A 24,679-nucleotide genomic window follows, 5' to 3' on the forward strand; every position below is an offset into this window, starting at 1 on the left:
AGGGAGACCCTTGGACCAAACCGTGTAGTGTGGAGAGCAGTCGTAACCTCGAACCATCGTTGCCGAGGACTGCCAAAAAAGAATTCGGTAGCAGAGACTCTGAAACCCAATCAATGACCGGTTGAACATCAAAGACCATTCCAGAAGGCCGGTTGATGGTGATAGGAGGGGTTCTGGCTGACCTCTGGTGCTGCTTGCGTGGCGCTGGTCGTCGTCAAATCGCCCGGTCTGCTTGTTCAAAAGGCATCAACGTTCCTCCTCCGTCTTTTGTCTTTTGTCTCCGTTCACCCCCGTCAGCTATTCAATCCTCGTCCGGCGCTTCCTCTGCTCTCATCGGCTTTGTTTCTATCCTGAACCGGTTCTTGACAGACCAGGTAACTAACCCTTCTTCGTCCTAGCAATTAGTCTCCATCGTCCTGTTTCACCGTCGATCCCCAGCCCCAACCATCTTTTTCTCGTTGGCTGACAAGTCGTCGTAGCGTTAATTTCCTGCCTCCACCTTTCCACCGTGCCCACGTTCGCGCTGGCTGGACTATTTTTATCGTTTCAAACGTCATTGACTCAATTTTCGAATCTTTGTAGGGTGTAGATATTGCTCTGCACTCTGTGGATGGTCCTGGTAATCATACTCGATAGATTGTTGGTGCCTTCGATCGCGCACGGTTCCCTCTTGCTGTCTCACAACGTGCTAGAAGTGTATATCCAACACGAGCAGGGAACTTGATTTCGGTTGGACTAGTCGGTCAGTTCAACCCACTTAACTTGGCGGTTTCCACTGCGTCCCTATCGCTGCACTCCACTACGGGCGATCGTGACGGGTCCGACAGCTCCAAGTCCCAGCCTGCTCTATCGGCCGCTAAGGATTAGTTTTCGTCATAAAAATGGTCTCCCCCCAGCCCACGTCCCCGACGCCCTCCAAGCGCAGTCGTGGTTTCAGCTCCAGCGGCAGGTCCGACAGATCAGAGAAAACCCATCGTTCCAGCGGCTCGGGCCATAAAATTTCCCTCACTGAGACTTCTGAAGAAAAACATAGACGGAGTTTACAAACTAAAGCTGACCCAATGCTTGCTATAAACGAGGCGCAACCGAGTATGTCGTACGACGCCGACCCGGCCTTTCGAGTTGCTGACCAGCCCTACAGATTTGGTTGCTCTTGAAAAGTCAAACCTGGGTAGTCTCAGGGCTATGCAGCACAAAGACCAGTATGGCAACATTATAAGTGTGTCTTCCGAGCACTTTTTCTTATCTGAAGCTGACTTTCGCAGCCGACCCCGACCTTTCTAATCCTACGCGACCCCGATTCGAACGTCCTTTAGACACAATCCGGTCATTTGAAGCGGCCATTTACGGGCAATATACTAGTCGTCCTGCATCTTACGCGCAAACAGGTAAGCTTCTTTTTTCCGGGTTACTATCGGTTGCTGATTGTGCAGGTGAAGAGGGCGGCGACCACAGTAGACGTAGTAGCTACTACAATTCAAACTCGAACGGGCAAAATCGGCAACACAACGATCGCGGATACTATAACGGCCGCCCAAGCTATTCGCGACCGAACAGTTATATGGACAACGGAAACGGTTATTACAATAGCGGCGGACCCCCGGAAAGCTACTATCCATATAACCAAAACGGTGGGCGGCGACCGCGTCAATACCCCCGAGGCCATTCCGAGCAACCCTCATACTCCAGCCAGCCAAGCGGATATAATCAGAATTCATACGCGCAAAGCGGGTACTTCAAGTCGTCAGACAACGTTACCGTTGCGACGCCCTCCGGCTCTGGCAGCACTCCTGATCAATGGGCCAATTCGACAGATCCAAGCTCGATAAACAGCTCATTTGACCAGTTTCAGCAGCAGCAGCAGCAGCAGGAGCGAACAATCGCGGACAACTATGGCTTCCAGGGATTCGGCGCCGGGCCGAATATCAACGACGAAGCATTCGCCCCCAACGTGGCTGGAAAGGCTCCATACGGACAGGATTCCCTGGCACAACCTGCCCATGATCCAAATTCTGGTGGCCCTGTCGGTGGCCTGCAAAACCCTCAATTTGTCGCTGGTCGACGCCATCTCCAGCGCAAGTCGCAACAGCAGAGCGTCTCCTCCGACGCAGGCGATAACGGCACAAAACGGAAGAGCTGGTTCAAGCGGACGTTTACCAAAAACTAGCCTGTCTTCACTCTAGTACTCTCTCTTCCCACTCGCACTACCCCTTCCAGCGTTCTCGACATGAATTTCTCGGGCGTTAATGCACGGCGTTTATTTGTTCTCCCACTGAAAACTGCGGGGTTACATCACTTTGTTCAGATCTGGCTTGCAGGATTATCTACTAGGTGTTGTATTGACGACTATGAGACTACGATATATGTGAATAATATAGGTTATGTACTTACGAAGTATGACAGTTCCCCTGTGTACGGTGGATTAAATCGAATAACTACTCCATACTAGTTCGCACCGAACTCTACTCCTGCATTACTGACGTAATAATGGAACGTTTATTTGTCTGCGTTCTTTATATACTCAAAACGCGCACTAGGATTGAATTTCATCATAACTTAAGCACTATCTAGGACATTACTCAGGTAGGGGTAATCGAAGCCAATCCCAAGCAATACAAACGAAAAACGGCAATCCCTACCCAGTCAAGGGAAGCAAAGCAGCAGCAAACAGACAAAATCAAAAGCCCTCCCTCCGGGTTGTTCCTCATAATCCAGACCTAGGACAGGAAGATCCTAGGCAGACGAGCGAATCACTCACTTCTTCCCCAAAATCTTATGCTTTAATTTATCCGCCAGCCCCTCATGCGCAAGGCTGGCCTTTTTCTCCTCTTTTTTCTCCTCCTTGGCCTTCTGGTGCTGAGGATCTAGATGGACATTACCCTGGCCGCCGCGCTATATCACCGAAATAGGCACCGTTAGCGACTGCCATCACTAACAGATATAGCTCTAGATACATACGCCAGTATGATAATCCCCATCCATGGATTGTCGAACTGAGATCTCAGGAATGAATTCGACATCGTGAGGCTGTTTCGCGGGTTTTACGTGAGGGGAGCCGATGTTTCCAGCGCCGCCACGCTGCGAGTCTCATTAGTATCGCAAGTAAATGAAAATGCGTTTATATGGATGGTAATGTGAATGTGGGAAAGAACATACACCAGCGGAGTAAGCGCCATCGCCTTGGTCGCCGACGGGCCCTTCGCGGACGATTCCGCCATCAACGTACCTTGATTTGTTAGTGCTTGGTCCTATGGCTATGGAAAGGGTAAGGACGTACTCGTTGCTATCAGGACCGATGTTTCCCTGGCCTTACGGTGAATGTCAGTTGAGCATGTTGCTTCTGCTTGGAGTATGGGTCCAGGGATCAAGGCGGGGTAGGGCTGAAGCAGGCGATGAATACAAACCTCCACGGCCATGTGAGACGATGGGTGCGTTTGCCTCGTGTTCAGTCATATTTGGATAGACGTCGTTTATGTGTTGTCTATGAGAGGGTAAATAGATTGGTACGGTAGATATGTGACGTGGTTCTGGTTCGAGACCAGGGGAATGCTGGATTTGAGGTGGGGGACCGGGATAAATAAATAAGCTGCGATACGGCAGGAGGCAGTCAAGACTGGTTGGAGGCCTCCGGCCTCTACCAGGTGTGAACTAGTGGGACGACTGATGACGTTAATTCGGAGGACCAAGATATATATCAGAGAGGCATATGAAGCCAAGCTGATAAGATAAAGTAACTAGTAGTGACTAACTTTTTGCCTGATAGTGAGCAATGGTTATTCCTCAAAACACCAACCATCAACTTGTTCTTAGGATTGAACTAGGCTTCAAATGTCACAATAGCTTCGAATACAACGAGTTGACATAGATGAAATGAAGAACGATCTTCCTACTACATAGTTTGTTTCACACTGCAATCCTACCTAGACAATCTGAGATTGCCCTGGCCTACGAAATAGTTTACCATCCTCTACTTCTGCTCCTTTGCTGGACCACCTCCTGTGGTTGGCAGGCCCATGAAGATCTTGAACGAATCGTAACTGTCAATCAGAGTCAGTACATGCCGCCTAAAAGCTCCGAGTCCGCTTCGGATAGGTTGGAAGTCGTGCAAGGAAATACATACATCATCCATTGCAGACCGGTCTACAGTACGGAGTAGAAGTTAGCATCGGCCTAGGAATAGCTGTATATGGACTCACCAATGTTCCGATCATGATGATCCTGACGGGGAGGCCGTTCCATAGACCCATAAAGCCGATTTCCTTGTAAATTCGGCCTGTGGCGGCACCAAAGGCCTCGCCAGGCAGGCGATTTGCGTTCAACTTACTCACCATAACATCCGCAGGATGAGAGACGACCGCACACAGAATACCGGCAAGATATCCTCCAGTAAATGCGACAGCAGTCTGCGCGCCTTTGTTGTAGTCTGACTTTTGGCCCGGGAGGTAGTGGTAAATGGCCTCGACAATATTTTCAAAAGAAGCGAATTTCATCATGGTGTAAGGGATCTGTCGGCCCCAGAGCGGATACAAACCCTTGTATAGCCTGGCCCTATTAGTATCAGGTCAAGGCAGCGTAAGCGCCTGCTTACCCAGCCGTCCCCTCTTTTGCGACAATAGCAGAGATCCCGCCAAAGGTGGAGCGGAACTCGGGCGGAATACTCGTCTGCGTGCGCACTTTGACTGCCTCAAAAGGACAGAGTGCAACGTCGGCAATCAGCTCTGCTGAAGCACTCGCTGCCAAGTACAAAGGCGTCTTATAGCGGGCGGCATTTTCAACCCCGACAAGGTCACTATAGAACTTCTTGAAATACTCGTAGCCTCCGTACTTGAACGCTCCTTGGGCCTTTTCCCAGTTAGCATCAACTGCTTGTTGAGCGCTGGTGGTACCAGCTTACGCTGTAGCCAAAGAACGTAGGACTCCAGCCGGTGAATACGCCTCTCAGACCTTCGGCGGCCCGGATTTTCCTGAATGCATCCATATTGCTCTTATACAGCGCCGAGTCGACCTGGCGCCGGCATTTGATAAGGTCCAACGGAGTCACAGCAGTATGTGTTAAGCCCTGCTTGACGGTCAATTTCATCAGGGTTAAAGCGATTAGTACTCCTTACACAAGCCAACAAGCCACCAAAAGTACAGGCCGCATAATACTTCGCGGACCAAGGCTCGATCTTTCCAGTCTTGGACTGCGCTTTTTGACTTGCAAGTTCAAATTCCCGCGCAGCTTCCTTGCTTATTGCATTGGCCCTTTTTTTGGTGTCTTCGATGACGCTCCAGGCAGGGAATGGCTCTCGTCTAGTCGCCGCAGCACCCAGAGTCTGTGGTTTTTGGCTCGACTGACGCTGGGCCGAAAAGGCACCAGACATGACATTCTGCGGCGGAAACATCGTGACGGCGCTATCAATCTAGAGAACAGTCAGCCGTATGTGAGTCAGACATTTTACACTTGAGAAAGCAGCCGGTTCTCAGCGTTGTCTATCGGTATCGAACTGTAGTCGCCAATAGTGGAGTCTCAACGCCAATCGTCTCCACTGCTGTAGGGCTGATTGACAAGACAAAATGCCACTTGCTTACCTTATCTACCAATCTATACAGTGTACACGGGTTGACTTGCTCAGCCCTCTGCAAGGATCGATGATTCTGAGAAGAAATTCCAGGAGAAATGAGGACAGCGCGAAGATAAGCACTAACCTTCAGCACGGAGTGTTGGTTCCCGGATGACGTAGAGAGGAACATGTGACCCGGACTCTTGCTCTCTTCCCGATCGGGTAGTGGGTCGTTGTCACTGTAGCTTCGAGCTCGGCCCTGAATTTCCTTCACCCTCAACGCTGGTGCTCAATAACTTTTGCCTACGGCTCCAACCCATCAATCACAGCCAGAACATATATCTGCGACTTCTCATCTGAGCTCGATCTTCTAGTATTTGGGAAATCATCCATCATTTAGCCACTAAACCCAGCTTCCCCAACCCCTCTTACCCCTCCTCAGTACCAACAAAATGGCCTCCTACATGAACGCCAGCGAAGCGTTCGTCCGCGAAAAGCTTGACGCAAGCACAGCAAACCCGATTCCACAATCATTATGGGCTGACAAATACCGCGGAGTGAGTCACTTTTTGTTATAGCCCTCACATCAAACGACCCAGCTAACGCAAACTCTATCGCCAAAGGCCACAGTTGAGGACCTAGATCCACCCCCCGCCCTTTCCGTTTCCCCTAGCACTCCCATCTCTGCTGCGCTGCTGGCCGCCTTCGAACGCGACTACACACACCTCACCGTTACCTCCTCCGCGCATCGCTCTCTGCTCGGCTACCTCAGCATCCCGCGACTCAAGGAACTGCTTGCCGCAGGGAAGGTAAAGGAATCGGATACAGTTTCGGCAGTTATGCAGAGGTTCAACAGGAAGCGGGGCACATATCAGGTTATTACAATGGAGACGCCGCTTGAGGAACTGGAGAAGTTTTTTGAGAGCGGGGAGGGGACGAATGGAGAGAAGAGGGAGTTTGCGGTGGTGACGGACGCAGACAGGAAGTTTGTGCTCGGAGTCGCGACAAAGGGAGATCTGGAAGAGTTCGTTAGGCGGAGACCCTGAATAATGTCCTCGTCGGGTTATTTTGTTTTGCTTTTTTTTCCCTTCGCAGTGCAAGATTGCGATGCATTTCCAGGCGGAGTTATTCAACATGGACTGGACATATTACTACCTTGGGACCTAGCCATTTATGGCTCCTTTAACATTTGAACCGCTGTATAAAGCAATTTTCTACCCGAAAACCATATCCCTACACATCTCCTAAAGCCCATTCACAAAAAAAAGAGGTATCCTCACCTTACAAGTAACATAACAAACTCTAAATGTTGAATAATATGGATACATCATAACACCAATACACTAAGAAACTTACTGAGCCTTCGCCCCCTTCCTTCTCGCCGCGTCTGCCTCCCTCTCCTCCTTATCCTCCTGCCACGCAACATAGATATACAGAAACAGGATGATATTCGCCATGACGGCCGCAATAATCCCAGCAACGGTGGTGCTCGCTTTTAGTATGCATCGTCAGCGCAAGCAATTGCATTTATTCGGTTGTCCCTTGGGAGACGAAAGAGGGGACGGAGAAAAGATGAAGAGGATCAAACATACCCCCAAACGTCACCGAAACGAAATACATCCCCACGGGCGTCGTGATCATGGCGACAGTAAAGCCAATGAGTTTGTAGATTACATGCCTAGTGTACTTGTTAGCTAGCATGCCTAGTGATGTAGCACTAGGACAGTAGGTAGGATTTAAGGTGTAGTTAATAGAACACTCACATCGGCACAGCAGGCGAAGTATCAGAGCTTAGTTCTGAGGGCGTCTCGCCCGGCGTAGAGCCAGGGGCAGCGGCATCTGCGTATGATTTACCGGGTCGCCGGGTGGCCATGATATGTAGTAGGGCACTGTTCCAGAATGCCCGCTGGTATTGGAGAAAGGAACTACCTAGCTATAAGAGCTGGGCTGTGATGCTAGATACGGGAGAACTCCAGAAGAACAGCGGTTGAGTCGACCGCTTAACGCAATGATATGCGACAATACAGAGGGATTTCCCGCACTGACTTTGATTCAAGAGCAATTTTGGTCAGTTTTAGAGCTTCTGACGCTCGAGTGTTGCTGTTCAAGTCCCGAGAATGTGGAGAAAAGGTCCAGGTTGCGGATGAAAGGTGACGGTAGGTACTCTTGGCAGTCTAACCGAATTAGGTTTTATAGGGCTGGGCCTGGGGTGCTTTGTTCACTAAGGCTACGAGTATGACATTGTATTGTCAAAAGTGCTTCAATATAATTTAAGTAGCAGATGAATTAACAAGTACAATATGAAGAGGACAAGTGCAATAAGGATAATGTTCGTGGCGCGGTTAAACAGGACCAAACCATATCTGTAGAGCGCCCATTCGGATGTTTAGTAGCCTACTCTTATCAAAGCACAGCATAGCATCTCTCCACAATTCCTCTCATTCATCTGACGGTACCAACTCCTTCTCTGGCATTGACTACCAGCATAAATAATCACCATGTTTTCAGAAAAGAAATTACCAGCAGACACTCCGCCTCGATGCACAACTCCACCTTCGCAATCGCCCATAAGTGCTCATTATCGGCATATTCCCTTACGCCTTATTTTGTAGCACTGAGTATTCTGATGTACTAACCGAAAAGTACCGCCTTATCCTCTCCCAAGCACCTCTATTGACGACAAGATAAGCCTCACCGTGACGATCAACATAGCCGTCGCCAGCATTGTCCCCGCCCTAGTCGGCGATACGCTGGGGAATCCCGGTCGACTTCCAGTCTCTATCCTTATACTTAGACTCTATCATTGCCGCAAATTGCGGCAAACCTGGCGATTTTTCTTTTCCCTCACCAAGACGTATTTCACAGTATTTGGATTGCTATGGGCCCCTGGCAGAGTAAGACTTAGTTGTTGCGCTTGTCTCCTTTGCAAGTGTTACAGTTATTCTCATACAATTTTCCCGCCATATTTGAATTAGGTTGCTCATGCTGATAGAGAAGGACGAGCGTCGGCATGGCTCCATCCCCTGGCCCTATTCCAGGGAAGTCAATTAACCTATGGCGCCAGGTGGCCATTGGTGTATGGGTTTCAGGCGCACAAATAGTCCGCTTGGATACAGCAATCCGCTCCTCAAAAAACATGTCGTGAGATTGTGAGTCACCGCTCGATTGTGGATATATGCGCCGGCAAAGGTAAAGAGAGGAGAACGGACCGGGAAGACGGAATTGAACAGCGACTGAATGTCAACGCCAACTTCGCCGTCAGATATGATCACAGCTATTTTCCCCGTTCCTGGGGCATAACGCTACGTGATTTCCCCACATCCTGCTCAGAGAGAGACAAAATGATGAATGTTAGTGACTAAAGAATCTGTCAGGAGGATCTAAAAAAGCTCTTCATAGAGTATCAGACTGTCACAAGGGAAGAAACACAGTGACCAAAAGAAGCTAATCTGTTCTGTAGCAGATCGAATTGATGGTGATTTCTGTATTAAAGGTGTAGATTACGGGTATACTGTGTGAGAAAGTCTAATGAATCTCAAGAGCAATGTAGGTACCACCTTCCAGCCAACAGAATTCCATTATTTGATCATTATCCGTGTTCAGGGATGACCGAGTTGAATGGTCTCTTCAGCGGCGCCCACCGTGTTTTTATGCAGAGAGGTAATAATAGGGGAGTGATACCAGTAATTATATCACCAGTGTCCTCATCCAGCACACCACAGACGTCGAATGTAGGCCGAGTCTTTATTGCTACATATAACCCAAAAGCACTATCTCAAGACGAATAGCAGAGATAGCAGAGATCATTCCCGTTTCGCTTAGACTTAGAAGAGTCATGTATGCGAGGGCTTAGGTTGATTTTGCCGGTTAAGTTGGCCATCATGAAGATGTACACGACATACTGCGGCAGGTTAGGTTGGGGATGTCAGTACTGTCAAGGAAGATCTTACATAGGTCATCACATTAGCACCGGAGTCCTGCTGCCACATTTGCACTGTAAAGACAGCGAGGGTGCGCTTCAACATGCCCTGCCATTGTGTTAGCACGCCCTATTCAAATAATCAACCTAGTAAGCCATACATTGTAGACGAACTTGCGCCACCCTGGTAGCGCGTTGCGCTCTGCCTGTAGCACCATTGTGATCTCCTCCCACTCGGCATTGACAAGCGGGTCATCACGATTGCCGCCAGCCTGGATGTTGGCCAGAGTCGCAATAGCTTCCTCGGAGCGGTCGACCTTTGCGAGCTATCTGGGAGATCGCGGAAGGAATGGCAGGCCAAGTATGAGAAAGGCGCAGGGCACAAATTGAATTCCCCAGGCGGTCCGGAAAGAGGCGGTATTGGGAATGAAGCTGCATCCAGATCCGACAAAGTACAAGATCAGAATACCCCATTCTGTAGCCAGCTTTAGTTAATCGAAGAACGGATACATTGATGGTAGAGCAAAGCCTTACCAATGGCCAACTGCTGAATGACGATCAGCTGTCCACGCTTTTCCTTTTTGGCGATTTCTGCAAGGTAGACAGGTACTTGTGAACTGGTAATTCCAACGCAGACTCCATTTAGAACCCGACCAGCAATCAAGGACACAAAACCGTTGGTCGCGATTTGGACAGCAGTCCCGACAAACCACCATATACAAGCGAATGCAATTGAGTCGCGACGACCTATCTTGTCAGAGACATAACCTGCAATGGCGGAACCGACTACAGATCAGGCAGCGAGAGAAGAGCCGATAGCGCCCTGACGAAGTCCAGCGGGGTTATCGAAGTAGTCATTGTATTGATCAGTGCCGATGATTGCTGACATGGACGAGATATCGAAACCAAAAAGCATCCCGCCAACGGTGGCGATAAATGCCACGAAGCACGTGTTGTAGATCTTAGGGAACTTCATGATGAAGCCTGGTCAATAGTGCTTTTTTCCATACCAATTTCTCATGAATGCAGCCAGTAGAGAAAATAGGGGCAGTGGAAAGTTGGACGGTTCAATGACTAATTAACAAAGCCCAGGGCATTGCATGGAAAGCTGTGCCTGAACGCCAACCGTGAGAGGTTCGCATGGCAGCAACCGGCTTTGATTTGCAACTCTCCCAGAGCTTTCAATAAGAGACAACTGCCAGCCAACCGCATGCCGACAAGCGGGTTCCGAAGGAGAGTTGCCCCATTTCCCCAGTCCCCTGTATGTTGAAGCCAGTCTTGGCCTAAACAAGCCAAGAGAAAGAATGAGCCAAAAGGAAGGGATTTGAGTCTTAAGTCTCCCCGCGCCAACGCTATTCCCCAGCTCATAACGCCCAGACTCACACTGCAAGGATCATGGACCCACAACAATCCCATTAATCCTAGAACGGTTCTAATACCCTCTCGGCTGGCCAGAGAATTGACATGGATGTCATGCAGCCGCACGAGCACACAGCAGAGAGAACATGGCCTCGGCCAAATCGGCCCATTTTATTTAGCTGAAACCCTTTTTGCTCACTGTTCAGTGATGAGTTGAGCTCCACTTGAATGTTGTAGGTGTAGGTCATACTCACTGTCAATCGAGATCGAGTATGAAATCAAGACTGTTTAAACCAGAACCCGTAGACACCCCAAGAAGGACGTCCACAAGACATCTTCTCATAGTCCATACTGAGTGTCATCATACGATGGTTAAATCGGATCCTTCCCGGGTTGGAACGCCACATCGACGCCTTGTATTTCACAGCCCTTGGCCCTTGGTTTCGGGGTAAACGCTTCCGAGTTAATGTAAAAAGCCCGTGCAAATAAGGACAACCGTGAGAGCCTCTGCTGAAGAGAGGGTGCAAGATTCTGCTTGTCTCGAAGAACCATCCTCAGGAGCATCCACGTCTTTTCGTGCCGGAGCTGATTGTATTGTGTAGTAACCTGGAGAAGATTAGCACGTAGATATAAGAGACAATTCTGTCAGATATGAATACAAGCCTACAAGTAGGGTGGAAAGGGAGTCAAGAATTAAGAACAAGAGAGAAATGGAGTTGTAGTATACTCACTACATCACCGGGGCTCTAAGGAGATTAGTGATGAGTTGCCATGGAATAATTTATACACTTGTGTTTCGAGTCCTACAAACATCACATAAAGTTCATTAGGTATTAGAATTTCTGTTCTTTCTCCATTGCAAAGATTCTAGCTCCAGTGCTCTATACTGATACTATGACCTCCATTCCAGCTAGTACTTAACAGCGAACGCGATGATTCTTCTTTCTGCCAATAATGATATCCGTTGCCTAGTGTAGAGACATTCCCTGCTTGAGAGGTCAGGAGCCATCCTCGACCATCAGCTTGCCAAATGAACATCTTAATCAATCAGTTTTTCTGAGAGCAGAAGGACTAATTCATGCCCGATTTTGTCCAGTATTGCCTCTTCCCTCTTGCCTGCCCAGGTGGTCTTAATTGAAGCGCGCATTCACGTGACATAGTCGCGTCCGACTCCGCGGTTTTGTCTCCGCAAAAAAATCGCCTTTGGAGACACGAGCTTGATGCTCTCTTCCTAAAACGAACTTTAGGAGTGGAACAGGTAATAAGTCCGGATTCACTTAATCTCACTTTCGCTCCTTACTCGCCCATAATGGACGACACTGTTCCTGATACCCCTGTCAGTAACAGAAAAATCGTTCACAGCACTCCTGGGGGCATGGACGAAGATGGGGAATATGAGACGATCGCCACTCTCCCTGTGAATCCTCCGCAGAACACATTGCTTGCAACACAATCAATGACACCCTCCTCGCAGCGACTGACTCAACCTACGCAAATTGTGGATGTTCCTTATACATCAAAAGGCAATTCTGTTGTACAAGTTGCAGCTTCTTCTCCTCTAAGACCCGCTTCATCCCCTTCACGCCCTTCCCCAGCCGGACCTGGTCGCCTTTCTAGCTTGATGGCGCCCAGCGGCACGCGATTCTGTCCTCCCGCGAAGCGTGCGCCATTGATTGATCTAGAAGACGATGGTCCAACTTATCGAGGAGGCTCCTCCGACGACGATATCCAGATGAGCACAGACATAAAGCCCGCTATGTTCACCTCAAGAAACCCGGAAAAGAGCACGGCGATGGACCGATTTAAAGAGGTCACCTCTTCTGCTATCTACGATCCTTCGAACGCCAAGCGGGCCGCCTCGCAGATGGATCCTACTCCAAAGGGCGTCGCCGTCAAAAGAGTTCGCCAGGATGGACCTTCACGCGCTCAACCGGTCGACACACAATCACTGTCGTTGCAGGATATTGATGACTATCAAGTACGAATAAAGGTGGAGAGAATGCTAAAGGTTCTCCCACGAAAATCAGTACATGACTGCGTGCAGGCTCTTCTAGCAAAGAAAGGAAGTTATGAAGATGCTCTAGAATGCCTAGCCAGCACTGAGGATCAAAATGACCATGCTGACTCTTCAGAGGACGAGCTAAGCACGATTAAGAAGACGTCGCCAGTGGCCCCAGCGAAACAGAATATCAAGGCCCGGGGGAGAATTCAGGATAAATGGACGGCACCAAACCTGCCGAAAAGTACGTTACAGAGGCAGCCAGAAGAGGATTTAGGACCGCGAAAACGGTTGATTCGAGGACCAAAAACCCGAGCGTCCCCAATACCGTCAAGCCCCACTCAAAACGAAACACCTCCGAAGAAGAGCTTCGGTCGACTGGTCCAAGGGCGCAGGCGCCCTTCATCTGCACGATCAGAGTCTCCTGAGGCTCCTCTTGTGACCTCGGATGATTCTGACTCTGCGTTTGATGCGCAAGATGGCGCGGATCTGGAGACGAAAGTTCTTGGTTTCTTTAACGGATGCACCGCACCGGCTCTTGCGGACCTAGCCGCGATTACTGAGGAACTTGCTGAGTACATAATTGCAAGGCGGCCATTCTCATCTCTTGATGAAGTTCGCGTGATCCCTGCTCCGGAAACCGAACAAACTGCAACCAAGACTGGAAGGAAACGCAAGGCACCCAAGCCGGTCGGAGACCGTATCGTTGACAAATGTCTTGATATGTGGGTAGGCTACGAAGCCGTGGATTCACTAGTCGCTCGATGCGAGGCGCTAGGAAAGCCGGTTGCGGCCGAGATGAAGAAATGGGGAGTTGACATATTCGGCAAGCGAGAGGGTGAACTGGACCTAGTTTCGTTGGAGCCTTCGGGATCTCACGACTCTGGTATAGGGACTCCCGCTAGTCAACCGTCTGATGAAGACAGTGATGGCCCTGGGTCAAGGTCTCGAAAAGCTCGGTTCATTTCGCAGCCTGGAATAATGGCTGAGGACCTCAAAATGAAGAATTATCAGATTGTTGGTGTTAACTGGCTGTCTTTGCTTTTCGAGAATGAGCTAAGCTGCATCCTGGCCGATGATATGGGTCTCGGAAAGACCTGCCAGGTGATAGCGTTTCTGGCCCACCTATATGAGAAAGGCATCAAAGGACCGCATCTTGTTGTTGTGCCGTCATCAACCATTGAGAACTGGCTTCGAGAGTTCCAAAAGTTTTGTCCCACTCTGTCCGTGATGCCATACTATGCCGACCAAAATGTGCGAGCCCAGATTCGGGAACAGATCGAAGAAAACAGAGACGACATCAACGTCGTTATTACGACCTATACCATTGCAAAGGGCAAGGTTGATGCGCACTTCTTACGCAACATGGACTTTTGCGCCTGTGTCTACGATGAAGGGCACATGCTTAAGAGCAGCACATCGGTTCTGTACGAGAAGCTGATCAGGATCCGCGCTCGTTTCAGGCTTCTTCTGACGGGAACGCCGCTCCAGAACAACCTGCAAGAACTTGCCTCCTTGTTGGGGTTTATCCTCCCTAAAGTCTTTCAAGAGCGAAAGGATGATCTACAGTACATATTCTCGAACAAAGCAAAAACGGTCGATGAATCCCATTCCGCGCTGCTTTCTGCGCAGAGAATCGAAAGGGCAAAATCCATGCTGAAGCCGTTCGTTTTACGGCGAAAGAAGCACCAAGTTATTGATTTGCCTGCAAAGATCTCGCGCGTTGAGTACTGTGAAATGAACGCTGCGCAGCGGGAAATCTACGAACATGAAAAGAACGAAGTAAAGAAGCTCTTGGAAGACAGAGCAGCCGGCAAAAAGACAGGTAACAAGTCCGCGAACATCCTTATGAAACTCCGTCAAGCAGCCATTCACCCACTCCTTCACCGACGCCACTACAACGACAAAATCTTAACCAAGATGTCCAAAGCTTGTCTGCAAGAAGAGAAATGGGCCGAATCCGACCCAAAACTCATCTACGAAGACCTACAACCCTACAATGACTTTGAGTGCCATCAACTCTGTGTGGAAAACCCCAAATCCCTTGGCAAATTCGCTCTCAAGAATAACGAGTGGATGGATTCCGGAAAGGTCGACAAACTCTGCGAACTCCTTCGCCGCTTCAAAGAAAACGGCGACCGCGTTCTTGTCTTCTCTCAGTTCCGTTTGGCAATGGACATTCTTGAAGATGTCCTCGAAAATCAACATCTCAAGTTTGTTCGTCTTGATGGAACGACCAGCGTCGAAGACCGCCAATCCATCATGGACACCTTCCATGAGCAAACAGATATCCCGGTCTTTCTGCTCTCTACTAAAGCCGGCGGCGCCGGGATCAACCTTGCCTGCGCCAATAAAGTCATCATCTTCGACTCCAGCTTCAACCCGCAGGAAGACGTGCAAGCCGAGAACCGCGCTCATCGTGTTGGTCAGACGCGTGAGGTCGAGGTTATCCGTCTTGTGACGAAAGATACCATCGAAGAGCAAATCTATGCTCTTGGCCAGACGAAATTGGCTCTTGACCAGGCTGTTGCCGGTGAGGATGGGGCTGATTCGAAGAAATCCGAGGAAGCCGGGATCAAGGCCGTTGAAGAGATGTTTACTGCGGAGATTACCCAAAAGGAGGGGTCTACTTAATTGTTACTGGAGGAGTCTCCTTTCTTTTGGTCTTAATGCTTACCATGAGCGGTTGATATTCGCATTGCGTTACTTCATCGAGCGTGCTACTAGCTGCTAGTGTTAACTGGCTTCTTTGGGGTGCACTTGAGTTTATTCTGTTGCGTGGAATGCATATAGGTGGCCAAACTTGGTCCTACTACTGGATCTAATCTGGGATGCGATTTTCAGTATATTAGAGGCGTTTCGGTTTCCATTTTTTATATCGCGCATTGGGTATTCTATAGATAGCGCGAGCATAGCTTCGTGAGCATTAAGATTTGTCATGTCATACATACCATTGTTCTAACTTTACATATTGAACCGAGCTATCGGAAGAGAATGTCCTGGGTATACTAACTCCCCTGCTTGACGAGCCAGAGTCCTACCTACTGCTCCTTTTTCCCTTCTCCATCAGGTCCAGTCTTAACCCTACGATCCAAAATCTCATCCACTATGCCCAACTCAAGCGCCTCCGGCGCGCCCATGAAGTAATCCCGCTCCATCAATTTCTCAATCTCATCCAGTGACAACTCCTTCTTGCCTGTCAAGTGCCGCTTGTAGATCTGGTTCAGCTGGTGCCGAACGCGCAGGATCTCCTTCGCGTGGATCGCGATGTCGGTGGCTTGTCCAAAGTATCCGCCGGATGGCTGGTGGATCATAATCGACGAGTGCGGGAGGCAGTACCGCTGGCCAGCTTGTCCGCCGCAGAGGAGTAAGGAGCCCATTGAAGCGGCTTGACCGACGCAGATTGTAGAGACGGGGGAGGCAATATAAGTCATTGTGTCGTAGATTGCCAGACCTGGGATATCAATCTATGTCAATTTTCCAATCTGGTTTCAATATGGGTAATTGTCATGAGGAGAGCGAACCAGCCGTGACAGAACCACCAGGGGAGTTGATATAGAGGTGGATTGGTTTCTGGGGATTGTCGGCTTCGAGAAAGAGGAGCTGGGCGACGATGGAGGCGGACATTGTTTCGTCAACTTCGCCATTTAAGCAGATGATTCGTTCCTTTGCCTGTTAGATATACATTATGGCACCTGGGAAAGTTATGTACCTTGAGGAGTCTAGAGAAGATGTCGTCTGCATCATCTCATATTAGAAGGTTCCCGACTGTATGGAGGAAACCACGTACATGTGTGCCAGCCACCGCCCTATAACTGATTAATACCCATATATCAGTACAATATGGTGGAAGAAATGCTTACCACCGTCTCTGTTACAAAAGGCGTCGGGGTCCAGCCCCTCGGAGGTTGCGCCAATGACAGAGCTGGAATGGAGCTAGAGAAGTTTCTCATTGAAGGGCGAGAGTAGAGGCGACATAGTCGTTGTAATGAGCGGACCGCATGCATTTCGGTATGAGAAGTAGAAGGAGAGGGGGATGGAGAAGGTATGAGGGTAGCAAAATTGATGGATGAAGCTCCGCAGTGTTGGAGTTGAGAGTTGGAGTTGGATTGCGGAGCGGAAACTCAAAATCGTAGTCCTCAGCTCCAGGATACTTCTCCCTTCAAGCGCTTCAGTCGAGACAGGCGGCCAACCATGGAGCATCTTCACAGCCGTATGCCATACGCTCAATGGCGGCTACAGGTATTTTATCAATTGTTTCTCTCATCTTGCTCGTCCAGTCCGGCTTTTCTCTCTCGTCGCGTGCACTCAAGCAGCAGCTATAACGCCGAACCTAGCACCGGAGAGGCCAACAAAAACAACACCAATAAAAATTACGACAATGCATCTAATACTGGCTCTACGAAACGCTTATCGCAACTCCTTCCCCAGTCGCCGCTCATAACAAACCCAAATCCCGGCCGCGCCCTCCGACACCGCAAGAAACGCCTCCCAACACCGGACGATCTCTCAGAGATCAGCAATAACCCATGGGCGGTAGCCCTCGCATCGCCAGTCCGCATGTGTAATGTGACAGGAACTCGAATGCCCAGGGCACTCCTGACAGAATGGGGGCTCGTAGAAGAGCCAGCACGAGAGTCAACGTCAGAACCAGATCCCATCTCCGCACCAGCTTCTGACTCCAACTCCAACGCCGAATCAAACACACAAGTACACACGCCTCGCCCCAAAAGGCTCGAGAATAAGGTCAAGGACAATAAATTATGGATTTTGCCCCTCAGTCTCCTCAAAGACGATGTGGTCAAGAAAGAGGGCAAGGATAACCGCCCACACCTCAAATTCCGCATGCTCGACCGCAATTATATCCTCCAGACAATCACAAATGCAGAGCGACGCAAAACAAAGCAAAAAAACTTTATCGCGAACTTGGTCCCTCACCGGTGGAAGCCTCCGCTGGGGCCGTTAAATGCAGAACATCAAAAACGCCTCGCCTGGCGAGCTGATATGCCTGATTTCGTGCTCGGAGTGAAGCGTCGGGAGGTGCTGAAGCAATTGAAGCTTGTCTCGGATTTATTGGACTCGAAATTCAAGTCACATGCAAGGTGGATGTCTTTTGATGTTCAGAAACCGTACTCAGGGGAGACGCTTGTCGAGGGGCTAATGACGGAAGGCCTTGCAGGGAAGGAGGTACCCCATGGGCTGGAGACAGGTGTCTTCCTGGTCCTCGGAGACGGCTCAGGTAGTGGTGTTGGTGATGCCTATGAACCGGCCAACTTTCCCGAATTTTTCGCGCTTCCAGACAGTGGCAGGAAAGTCCCTATCTTTGACCTAACGCGACTTCTTTCGCAGGCTGAGCTTGAGGAAATTCGGGCTTATCACGGTCGATTCCAGAAATTCGGCGCGTTCTTTAAGCCGTCTCGCCAGCTTTGCATTGATGCGGTTTTGGCATTGTGGAATCTCGAGGGGTACGTCAGGGAAGCCACAAGTTAAGAACTATCGCACTTTTCAACTGCTCAATTTCCTTCTATGCGACCTATATTCTATCCTATTTATACCAACAATATATACGCCTATACCGTCACTCATGCTCACCCCGCGGCTTCCAACAAATCCGAAAGTTTATCCAAATAAGCACTCGGCCTCACAAGCCCCTCCATGAAATCCTCTTTACTACTTACCCCTGTAAGGACTCCCAACGTTCCTCCCAGATTCCCCTCGAGCCCGAATCGAATATCAGTATTCGCTCGATCTCCAACCATACAAGTTCGCGCCCGATCAAGCTGAAACTTCCCCTCAATCGCATCCATCATCGCCTGGTTCGGCTTTCCCAAGGCAACAGGATCCCTTCCCACCATCAGAATCAGTGGCGCACTCACTGTTCCAGCACCGGGGAACAAAGTCCCCGAGTTTGGCAGCGTCGAGTCGATATTCGTCGCTAGGAACACCGCTCCCCGCCGGATGTAGTGGTATGCCAGTGCGAGCTTCAGGTAGTTCAAGTGGAAATCGAGCCCGACGAGGACAACGCCGACTTCTGGGTCGAGTAGGGATTCATCGCCTGCTGCAATGAGCTTGTAGTCTTCCGGTGTGATGTCGCGACGGTAGGAAGGGTCTGTGCCGCCGATGAAAGGGACATTCTCGGAGCGAAGCTCTTGCTCTATGCCTGTTTCGCCGAGGACGAAGACTTTGCGTTTGTTGGCAGGGAGATTAAGAATGCGTGAGATGTAGATTGAAGCGCTGTATGAGGAAGAAAAGATCTCTTCCTGTGGATTTGGACCTTCATGTTAGAGGTATGGTTATAGATAGGGCTTGGAATGCGGCAGGTATTTACCGTGGTCGCCGGGATCCCTAATGTCTCTAATTTTCTTTTGTAATCCGCCCGAGATTTTGTACTGTTGTTCGTGACAAATACGACTTGTTTCCCTACCAAAGATGAGAACACCAGTCAGCAATGGGATCTGACCTTAGGCTGAAAGTATACGTATAACTGTATACACATACCGCGTGATCGCAGCAACTCCAGTGTCTCAACCGTCCCCGGGAAGAGGTGGTCTCCGGACCATAGTACACCTGAACGTTATCCTGCATGTCAGCATCTCACATCGTACTTCGACGGAGGATATAGTATTGGATTAGGCGAGGGTAACTAACCGTCACAGTCGAAGAGGAATACCTGCCAGACACATATAAATAAGTATAATGGTTTATCCAATTAGACTGCCGGACTCACATCAAACTTGTCTAGAAATTCCTTGATGCCAGCTGGATCGCCGGTCAGGTAGCGGGGTACCACCATCGCCATGGCAGGGCAGAGAAGCCGAACAGGTACGCAGTGCGGAACCAGGCACTGAGGAGGAAGCTGGATGGTCGTCTATGATGGTCGGCGTTCAACCAATTTTCAATGTCGAAGAAATATGTATAAGAGAAGGTAGAGGTCAGGACAGAAGTATCAGTTAGAACAGGGAGAGTACATGTTCGGAGAGCTTGCCGTCTTTGCGGGCACTAGCGGTCCATCCGTGATCCACTATGCTGCAAGTTACTTAGAACACTACGAAATCGAAAGACAATAAACATACGTGTCTACTGCAAGAGATAATTGAGATTACTCTAAAATGATTTCAACCAGTGAATGAAGATGTAGAGGGAGTAAGAGGGGGATTAACTTAATTTCTCCTGCGTAAAAAAATGTAGGAGACGTCAGCAGTAGGGTTCGAACCTACGATCTCGAAAGAACTAGATGTTTTGAACAAAGGGTTCACTTATGTAAAGTTAGCTATTTAGTGTCGAATGACATCAAGGACATGAAGGAGCATCGTACAGTCTAGCGCCTTAACCACTCGGCCATACTGACTAAGATGTTATTCAGCATTTAAGCTCTGCTAATAACTATCAATAGCTTCATCTGCTTGGTGATTGTTTATTCAAGCTCCAGTCGCGACACCCTTCATTGTCTTAGCTGTCTTTCGAGCTTATCCTGATGTTGCTCCTAGTACAATTCACTTGTCAACCCTACTGTCAGCAAGAGTATAGGCAAGGTTGTGTCTGATGTTACAGTGAAATGCGGAGTTAGGGCTCCACGGCGACGCTAGACGCGAGACAAGCAGTCATTTGCAGTAACTGACCCCATCTTACTATCTGAGATATTATGGCTAGAAATTTAGTTCATGCAGTCATTACTTCGATTCGGTCTGTTATTAACGGCTACGTAGCAAATCCGGCCCATTGAATATTTCCCGTGAGGCAGCGGTTTTTTTCATCAAGTTCCACTCGGCCATACCACCCTGACAGCCAGCGCCGATGTTTTTGCATGGGGAACCGTTGTAGGCACAGCTGAGAAGGGCAATGTGAGAACAGCACAAAAGTAACCTTTTATGTCATCACAGAGCAATCAAGTTCCGCCGAGAATTCCAGAAATTTTTAGAGCAACATCCAGAATCGTTAGATGCTCATCAGCACCGTCCACTAGCCGCTTATCCATTTCTGAGAACACTAGCACGATCTTGTTCTTCTGAATATCAGGTATAGCATCATTGTAGACCATTCGTCGATACAACTGTGACAATCAGCATTAGAATTATTGCAAAGGCTGGGAGGATGTACCTGTAAAAGGATCTGCGTTGCGCTCCAGCCATCCGCCACAATCTCCGTCACCACTTTCGAAACTGCTTCGTACGGAGAACCCATCCTCTTCGGTTGCAGGGACTGTGTTAGCTCATCCAAAACACTCTCAGGGACAACACCCGCAATCTCCTCAATAGTCCTGACGGTGATCATATCGGATTCCTGATCTTTCATCTCCTCGTCTTCATCCCCGTCTTTTGCAGCCTTCGCCGCCCCTACTAGCCTTGCCGCACTCTGCAAGTATGTAATAGCACGTCGCAAATCGCCATCACTGCACGATATCAGCTTGTCCACAACCCCATCCTCAAGCGACAACTTTTCTAATTGCGCAATCTGCGCTAGCCTATCCCCAGCGGCTGAGTTGTCCAGCGGCTTGAAGCGGAACTTGCTGCATCGACTGGCAAGAGGCTCGATAATACGGGTGACATAGTTGCAGACCAAACAGAATCGTGTTATTCGACTGTACTGCTCCATTGTGCGACGGAGGGCGGATTGCGCATCCTGCGTCATGCTGTCTGCTTCGTCCAGGATGATAATCTTGAACGGAGGGCAAGGGTACTTTTCGAAATATTCGGCGTCTAACCCAGTGGGATGGCTAAGCTGGACACGGGCAAAGCCTTTTACTTTTTCACGGACGATTCCGATTCCACGTTCGTCTGAAGCGTTTAGTTCGAGGATCCGGGAACGGTAAAGGGCAGGGCCAAAGAGAGATTTGGCGAGGGCGAGGATTGTAGACGTCTTTCCAGTACCTGGAGGGCCGTAGAAGAGCATGTGAGGGAGCTGTAGAGCCGTCTGATTAGTTCTTGCCCGTGTCTGCGTGGGGAATGCCATACATTGGAAGCTTGCAGTGTCCGCTGGAGCACCTTTGTCGTATGGTCCTGCGCCGCAACATCATCTAACGTTTTCGGACGGCTAAGATAATCAGTTCTAGTCTGACGCCGATATTGATGCTAGATGTGAGAACATACTATTTTTCAACCCATGGTTGCAGTCGCGATTGCTCCTCCTTTCCTTCTGTGGGCTTTTGCTTTGAGCTGCTGGATGCGGCGGCTGCGCGAGCCTTATTGCTAAAGAAGTTAGCCGCCATAATGCGACTTCGAGGTGAGTTGTTTATTGAAATTGGCTCTTGTTTGATGTGACAACGCGGAGATTCGTGAAGCTCGAAAGCTCAGGTCGCAAGTGCCAGAAGAACGCGTCTCCACCTACGCGTTTGCCAAGAGATCAATTAAGCCGAAACTGAACAAGCCCTACAACCTTAAGACTTGGTACGTGGTCTAACATTGAAATATTGAGTGTACGTCCATGGATCGATTCTGGAAAGCATGAGATGCATGTCATCATGTTACAAGTTTGTTGAGTTTCATTTACAATGCCGTGGAGCTCTCTATAATTCATCCCGCCGGTTCTGTAGTACTTCCGTCGCCTCGTACATTCTCTTCTTTGTATTCGACGGCATATCCTCCTGTCTTTGCAACTCCTCTAGCGAGAAGTCGTCAAGATTCGCTCCTTCCTGGTCGGTGTTCTCTTCAACTATTTCGCCAATCTTATCCATTACCCAGTCCAGGTCTGCCGCATCCGTGCCCGGAACATCATCAGGAACAGTATCCCCAACAACATGGGCCTTGGCTTCCGGTATATGATTCAGTGCCTGTGTTTCTTGAGCCACTGTATCCGTCCCAATGGCCACGGAAGATTGGACAGCCTTGCTCGTAACACCTATTGCCCCTGCGACACCGAAAACAGACCGCAAAATGAGTTTAAATGGCATCCACACAATCCACCAGAGAGGTCCGTACAGAAGTCTCCGAAACACGAGCCATGAAATAGTGCCAACCAAGATGTAGAATGCCGTTTCCAAATACCAGGTATCTGACTTCTGTGAACGGAGAAGAGACCCGACAAGGTTGCGCGAGGATGAAAGCAGCGTATCAAGATTAGTATATGATTCCGAAAGAGAGGATAAGGCAGCGCCAGATTGTTCTGCAAGATGGTTAGTCTGAGACTTGTGAAGCTAGATGAAACAGCATACCCAGAGTTTCCTGGGCAAATTGACTTCGAGAAAGCTCTGCCTGCATGAGCTGGTGTGTCCGTCTTAACGCCGCCGTGACATCTTTGGAAGCATTCTTGACAATATCCTCCTGAGTTAATTTCTCCTTTGCCGGATTTCGTTTCTCGGTCCCCTCTGACCTTGCAAAGAGTAGTTCTCGCTCCTTGCGCTTAGCAAGTTCAGCATTCCGCTTGGCTTGTAATTGGGCACTGCGAAAGTCGCCCCGCGTCCTAAGCAGAGTATCAACAAATGTTCAGAGTAGAATCGCACTATAGCGGAGATGACCCAACCTTTTCAAATCATTCGCCAACCGTCGAGCCAACGCAATAACCCGCTCCTTCTCCGTCTCTTTCTCTAAGCCCACACCTCTCCTTCTGCTGTCTGTAGTGGCTTCCAGATCATCGACGTCGTCCTTTAATAGTTCCAGCTCATCCTCAGCGTCCTTTAATCGAGAGTGTATTACTGCTCCTAGCTCTAGGCGGGCATCGTCCCCCTGACCAACGGCCGTGGTGAAATTGTGTAGTCGAGAGACGAGCGGATGTATTTGAGCGAGAGAAGTAGACAGCTCTTTCAGGCGGGCTTGAAGCGCGGAAACAGTGCACACCATTGCAGCGTTTTGGCAGACTGTGTAGGTAGAAGTGATTGGATAATAACAAAGTATCTTCTAGGCCTTGCTAGCACCACATCTCGAGTGAAGTAAAAAAGATACACAGCAAAACGGAAAGATTGAGATGAGATCTTCGAGCTAGAGGCGGGAATACTCAAGTGTCCAGTCCGCTCCGCCATCGTCATCGGTTCCTGAGCACACTGGCGAATGTTTGCACTTAATGCAAACGCGAGCACCGACCAGCAATTTGTCCGCGGATTTTCCCGCCAAAAAGCTAGAGTATCGCGAGACAACAAGGCGAGCCAAAGGTCAATTGGCACATTATCCCTGGTCGTACTTAAATACGTCTATATTATATTACGGAACTGTTCCAGCGGCCAAATCCTGCATACCGGTATGCCCATCCATCCCTTTATCGCCAACCGCAAACTAACAGCAATTCAGCCAGATCAGATCATAGCAGCCAGCCAGCAGATCCAAAGTACACTTTGACACAATGACAATTCCTCTTCAAACAATAACGTCTCTCCGGACAACTTTTAACCCTTTCGCGCGTTCCTCGCGCCCCTGTCGCCTCCTCCTCTCCCTTATCCGTAATCCCTCCACAACACCCGCTAGCAGTCCCACACATATCGACATTAAGGTCGAACAGCTGCCGCGGACGTCGACGAAAGAGCCCGAGATAACGGTCGGATTCAAGGGCGGGAAAGAAGTGAAGCTTGAGGTTGGGAAGCGCCAAATGAAGATTGGGGATGTGGTCGAGGAGATTGCGCGGGTGGGGAGGGCTATTGAGCGAGAGGAGAGTTTGAAGGGTTAAGGGAGAATACTTGGAAAGGAAGGTCTGTCTATTGGAATTGGACGTAGACCTGAGCGGTGACGACGTATTGTTATTGTGTATGTATATCTACTGTTCGGTGCCTGGGTTATTTTAGATGCAAATGAATGTTTTACTTTCTATGAAAGCGCTAGAGCCAATTGGGTTTTATTGCGGCAGTTTATACATAATTGTAAACTATTGTATTTGGGGGGCATGTGGAATAACTCCGACATGCTATTATGAAGCCAGATTTATGTTATAGTGCCGGCC

The 24,679-nt window shown here is 49.3% G+C and overlaps 12 protein-coding genes across 12 annotated transcripts; 5 read left to right on the forward strand and 7 right to left on the reverse strand.

Annotated features, from left to right (window-relative positions):
• Positions 1-881: 881 nt before the first annotated feature.
• BDW70DRAFT_147200 (uncharacterized protein) lies at positions 882-2,167 on the forward strand (the record flags this gene model as incomplete). The annotated part of the gene is made up of 4 exons (XM_073738679.1): positions 882-1,089; positions 1,142-1,219; positions 1,266-1,388; positions 1,434-2,167. The coding sequence occupies 4 exons, from the start codon at positions 882-884 to the stop codon at positions 2,165-2,167; spliced, it is 1,143 nt and encodes a 380-aa protein (XP_073600364.1).
• Positions 2,168-2,491: 324 nt separating this feature from the next.
• Positions 2,492-3,624, reverse strand: BDW70DRAFT_127959 (DUF3602 domain-containing protein). Its single transcript, XM_073735357.1, has 5 exons — positions 3,405-3,624; positions 3,278-3,308; positions 3,157-3,226; positions 2,959-3,078; positions 2,492-2,892 (listed from the first exon to the last, which is right to left on the reverse strand). The coding sequence occupies exons 1-5, from the start codon at positions 3,451-3,453 to the stop codon at positions 2,755-2,757; spliced, it is 408 nt and encodes a 135-aa protein (XP_073600365.1). The 5' UTR covers positions 3,454-3,624; the 3' UTR covers positions 2,492-2,754.
• Positions 3,625-3,772: 148 nt separating this feature from the next.
• On the reverse strand, positions 3,773-5,594 carry BDW70DRAFT_127961 (putative mitochondrial phosphate carrier protein). Its single transcript, XM_073735358.1, has 6 exons — positions 5,109-5,594; positions 4,895-5,059; positions 4,589-4,842; positions 4,197-4,542; positions 4,121-4,140; positions 3,773-4,037 (listed from the first exon to the last, which is right to left on the reverse strand). Exons 1-6 carry the CDS (start codon positions 5,382-5,384, stop codon positions 3,968-3,970), a joined length of 1,131 nt encoding a protein of 376 aa, XP_073600366.1. The 5' UTR covers positions 5,385-5,594; the 3' UTR covers positions 3,773-3,967.
• Positions 5,595-5,995: 401 nt separating this feature from the next.
• Positions 5,996-6,589, forward strand: BDW70DRAFT_156040 (putative cystathionine beta-synthase (beta-thionase); the record flags this gene model as incomplete). Its single annotated transcript, XM_073740137.1, has 2 exons — positions 5,996-6,100; positions 6,167-6,589. 2 exons carry the CDS (start codon positions 5,996-5,998, stop codon positions 6,587-6,589), a joined length of 528 nt encoding a protein of 175 aa, XP_073600367.1.
• Positions 6,590-6,787: 198 nt separating this feature from the next.
• Positions 6,788-7,646, reverse strand: BDW70DRAFT_65549 (vacuolar ATPase assembly integral membrane protein VMA21). Its single transcript, XM_073744496.1, has 3 exons — positions 7,307-7,646; positions 7,136-7,221; positions 6,788-7,035 (listed from the first exon to the last, which is right to left on the reverse strand). The coding sequence occupies exons 1-3, from the start codon at positions 7,414-7,416 to the stop codon at positions 6,896-6,898; spliced, it is 336 nt and encodes a 111-aa protein (XP_073600368.1). The 5' UTR covers positions 7,417-7,646; the 3' UTR covers positions 6,788-6,895.
• Positions 7,647-9,318: 1,672 nt separating this feature from the next.
• BDW70DRAFT_156042 (uncharacterized protein) lies at positions 9,319-10,438 on the reverse strand (the record flags this gene model as incomplete). The annotated part of the gene is made up of 6 exons (XM_073740138.1): positions 9,319-9,444; positions 9,494-9,571; positions 9,624-9,788; positions 9,846-9,937; positions 9,997-10,209; positions 10,291-10,438. 6 exons carry the CDS (start codon positions 10,436-10,438, stop codon positions 9,319-9,321), a joined length of 822 nt encoding a protein of 273 aa, XP_073600369.1.
• A 2,087-nt stretch (positions 10,439-12,525) lies between these two features.
• On the forward strand, positions 12,526-15,758 carry BDW70DRAFT_127966 (DEAD/DEAH box helicase). The gene has a single exon (XM_073735359.1). It carries the CDS (start codon positions 12,554-12,556, stop codon positions 15,452-15,454), a length of 2,901 nt encoding a protein of 966 aa, XP_073600370.1. The 5' UTR covers positions 12,526-12,553; the 3' UTR covers positions 15,455-15,758.
• BDW70DRAFT_127968 (ATP-dependent Clp protease proteolytic subunit) lies at positions 15,741-17,005 on the reverse strand. The gene is made up of 5 exons (XM_073735360.1): positions 16,684-17,005; positions 16,611-16,629; positions 16,533-16,558; positions 16,345-16,486; positions 15,741-16,274 (listed from the first exon to the last, which is right to left on the reverse strand). Exons 1-5 carry the CDS (start codon positions 16,825-16,827, stop codon positions 15,862-15,864), a joined length of 744 nt encoding a protein of 247 aa, XP_073600371.1. The 5' UTR covers positions 16,828-17,005; the 3' UTR covers positions 15,741-15,861.
• A 2-nt stretch (positions 17,006-17,007) lies between these two features.
• BDW70DRAFT_127969 (uncharacterized protein) lies at positions 17,008-18,025 on the forward strand (the record flags this gene model as incomplete). Its single annotated transcript, XM_073735361.1, has 1 exon — positions 17,008-18,025. A coding segment is annotated over exon 1 (809 nt), but the record flags the coding sequence as incomplete, so codon positions are not given.
• Positions 18,026-18,031: 6 nt separating this feature from the next.
• BDW70DRAFT_65572 (4-nitrophenylphosphatase) lies at positions 18,032-19,749 on the reverse strand. The gene is made up of 5 exons (XM_073744497.1): positions 19,548-19,749; positions 19,469-19,490; positions 19,319-19,387; positions 19,149-19,240; positions 18,032-19,080 (listed from the first exon to the last, which is right to left on the reverse strand). Exons 1-5 carry the CDS (start codon positions 19,617-19,619, stop codon positions 18,409-18,411), a joined length of 927 nt encoding a protein of 308 aa, XP_073600373.1. The 5' UTR covers positions 19,620-19,749; the 3' UTR covers positions 18,032-18,408.
• Positions 19,750-20,705: 956 nt separating this feature from the next.
• On the reverse strand, positions 20,706-23,592 carry BDW70DRAFT_147208 (putative protein transport membrane glycoprotein Sec20; the record flags this gene model as incomplete). The annotated part of the gene is made up of 7 exons (XM_073738680.1): positions 20,706-20,870; positions 20,918-21,718; positions 21,772-21,850; positions 21,907-21,998; positions 22,353-22,918; positions 22,968-23,215; positions 23,276-23,592. The coding sequence occupies 7 exons, from the start codon at positions 23,590-23,592 to the stop codon at positions 20,706-20,708; spliced, it is 2,268 nt and encodes a 755-aa protein (XP_073600374.1).
• Positions 23,593-23,893: 301 nt separating this feature from the next.
• BDW70DRAFT_127975 (mitochondrial 54S ribosomal mL53 protein) lies at positions 23,894-24,487 on the forward strand. Its single transcript, XM_073735362.1, has 2 exons — positions 23,894-23,986; positions 24,037-24,487. The coding sequence occupies exon 2, from the start codon at positions 24,089-24,091 to the stop codon at positions 24,407-24,409; it is 321 nt and encodes a 106-aa protein (XP_073600375.1). The 5' UTR covers positions 23,894-23,986; positions 24,037-24,088; the 3' UTR covers positions 24,410-24,487.
• The last annotated feature ends 192 nt before the right edge of the window (positions 24,488-24,679 follow it).

Source organism: Aspergillus foveolatus, assembly GCF_047715535.1.
Source record: "Aspergillus foveolatus strain CBS 279.81 unplaced genomic scaffold BDW70scaffold_3, whole genome shotgun sequence".
NCBI classification, from domain to species: Eukaryota; Fungi; Ascomycota; class Eurotiomycetes; order Eurotiales; family Aspergillaceae; genus Aspergillus; species Aspergillus foveolatus.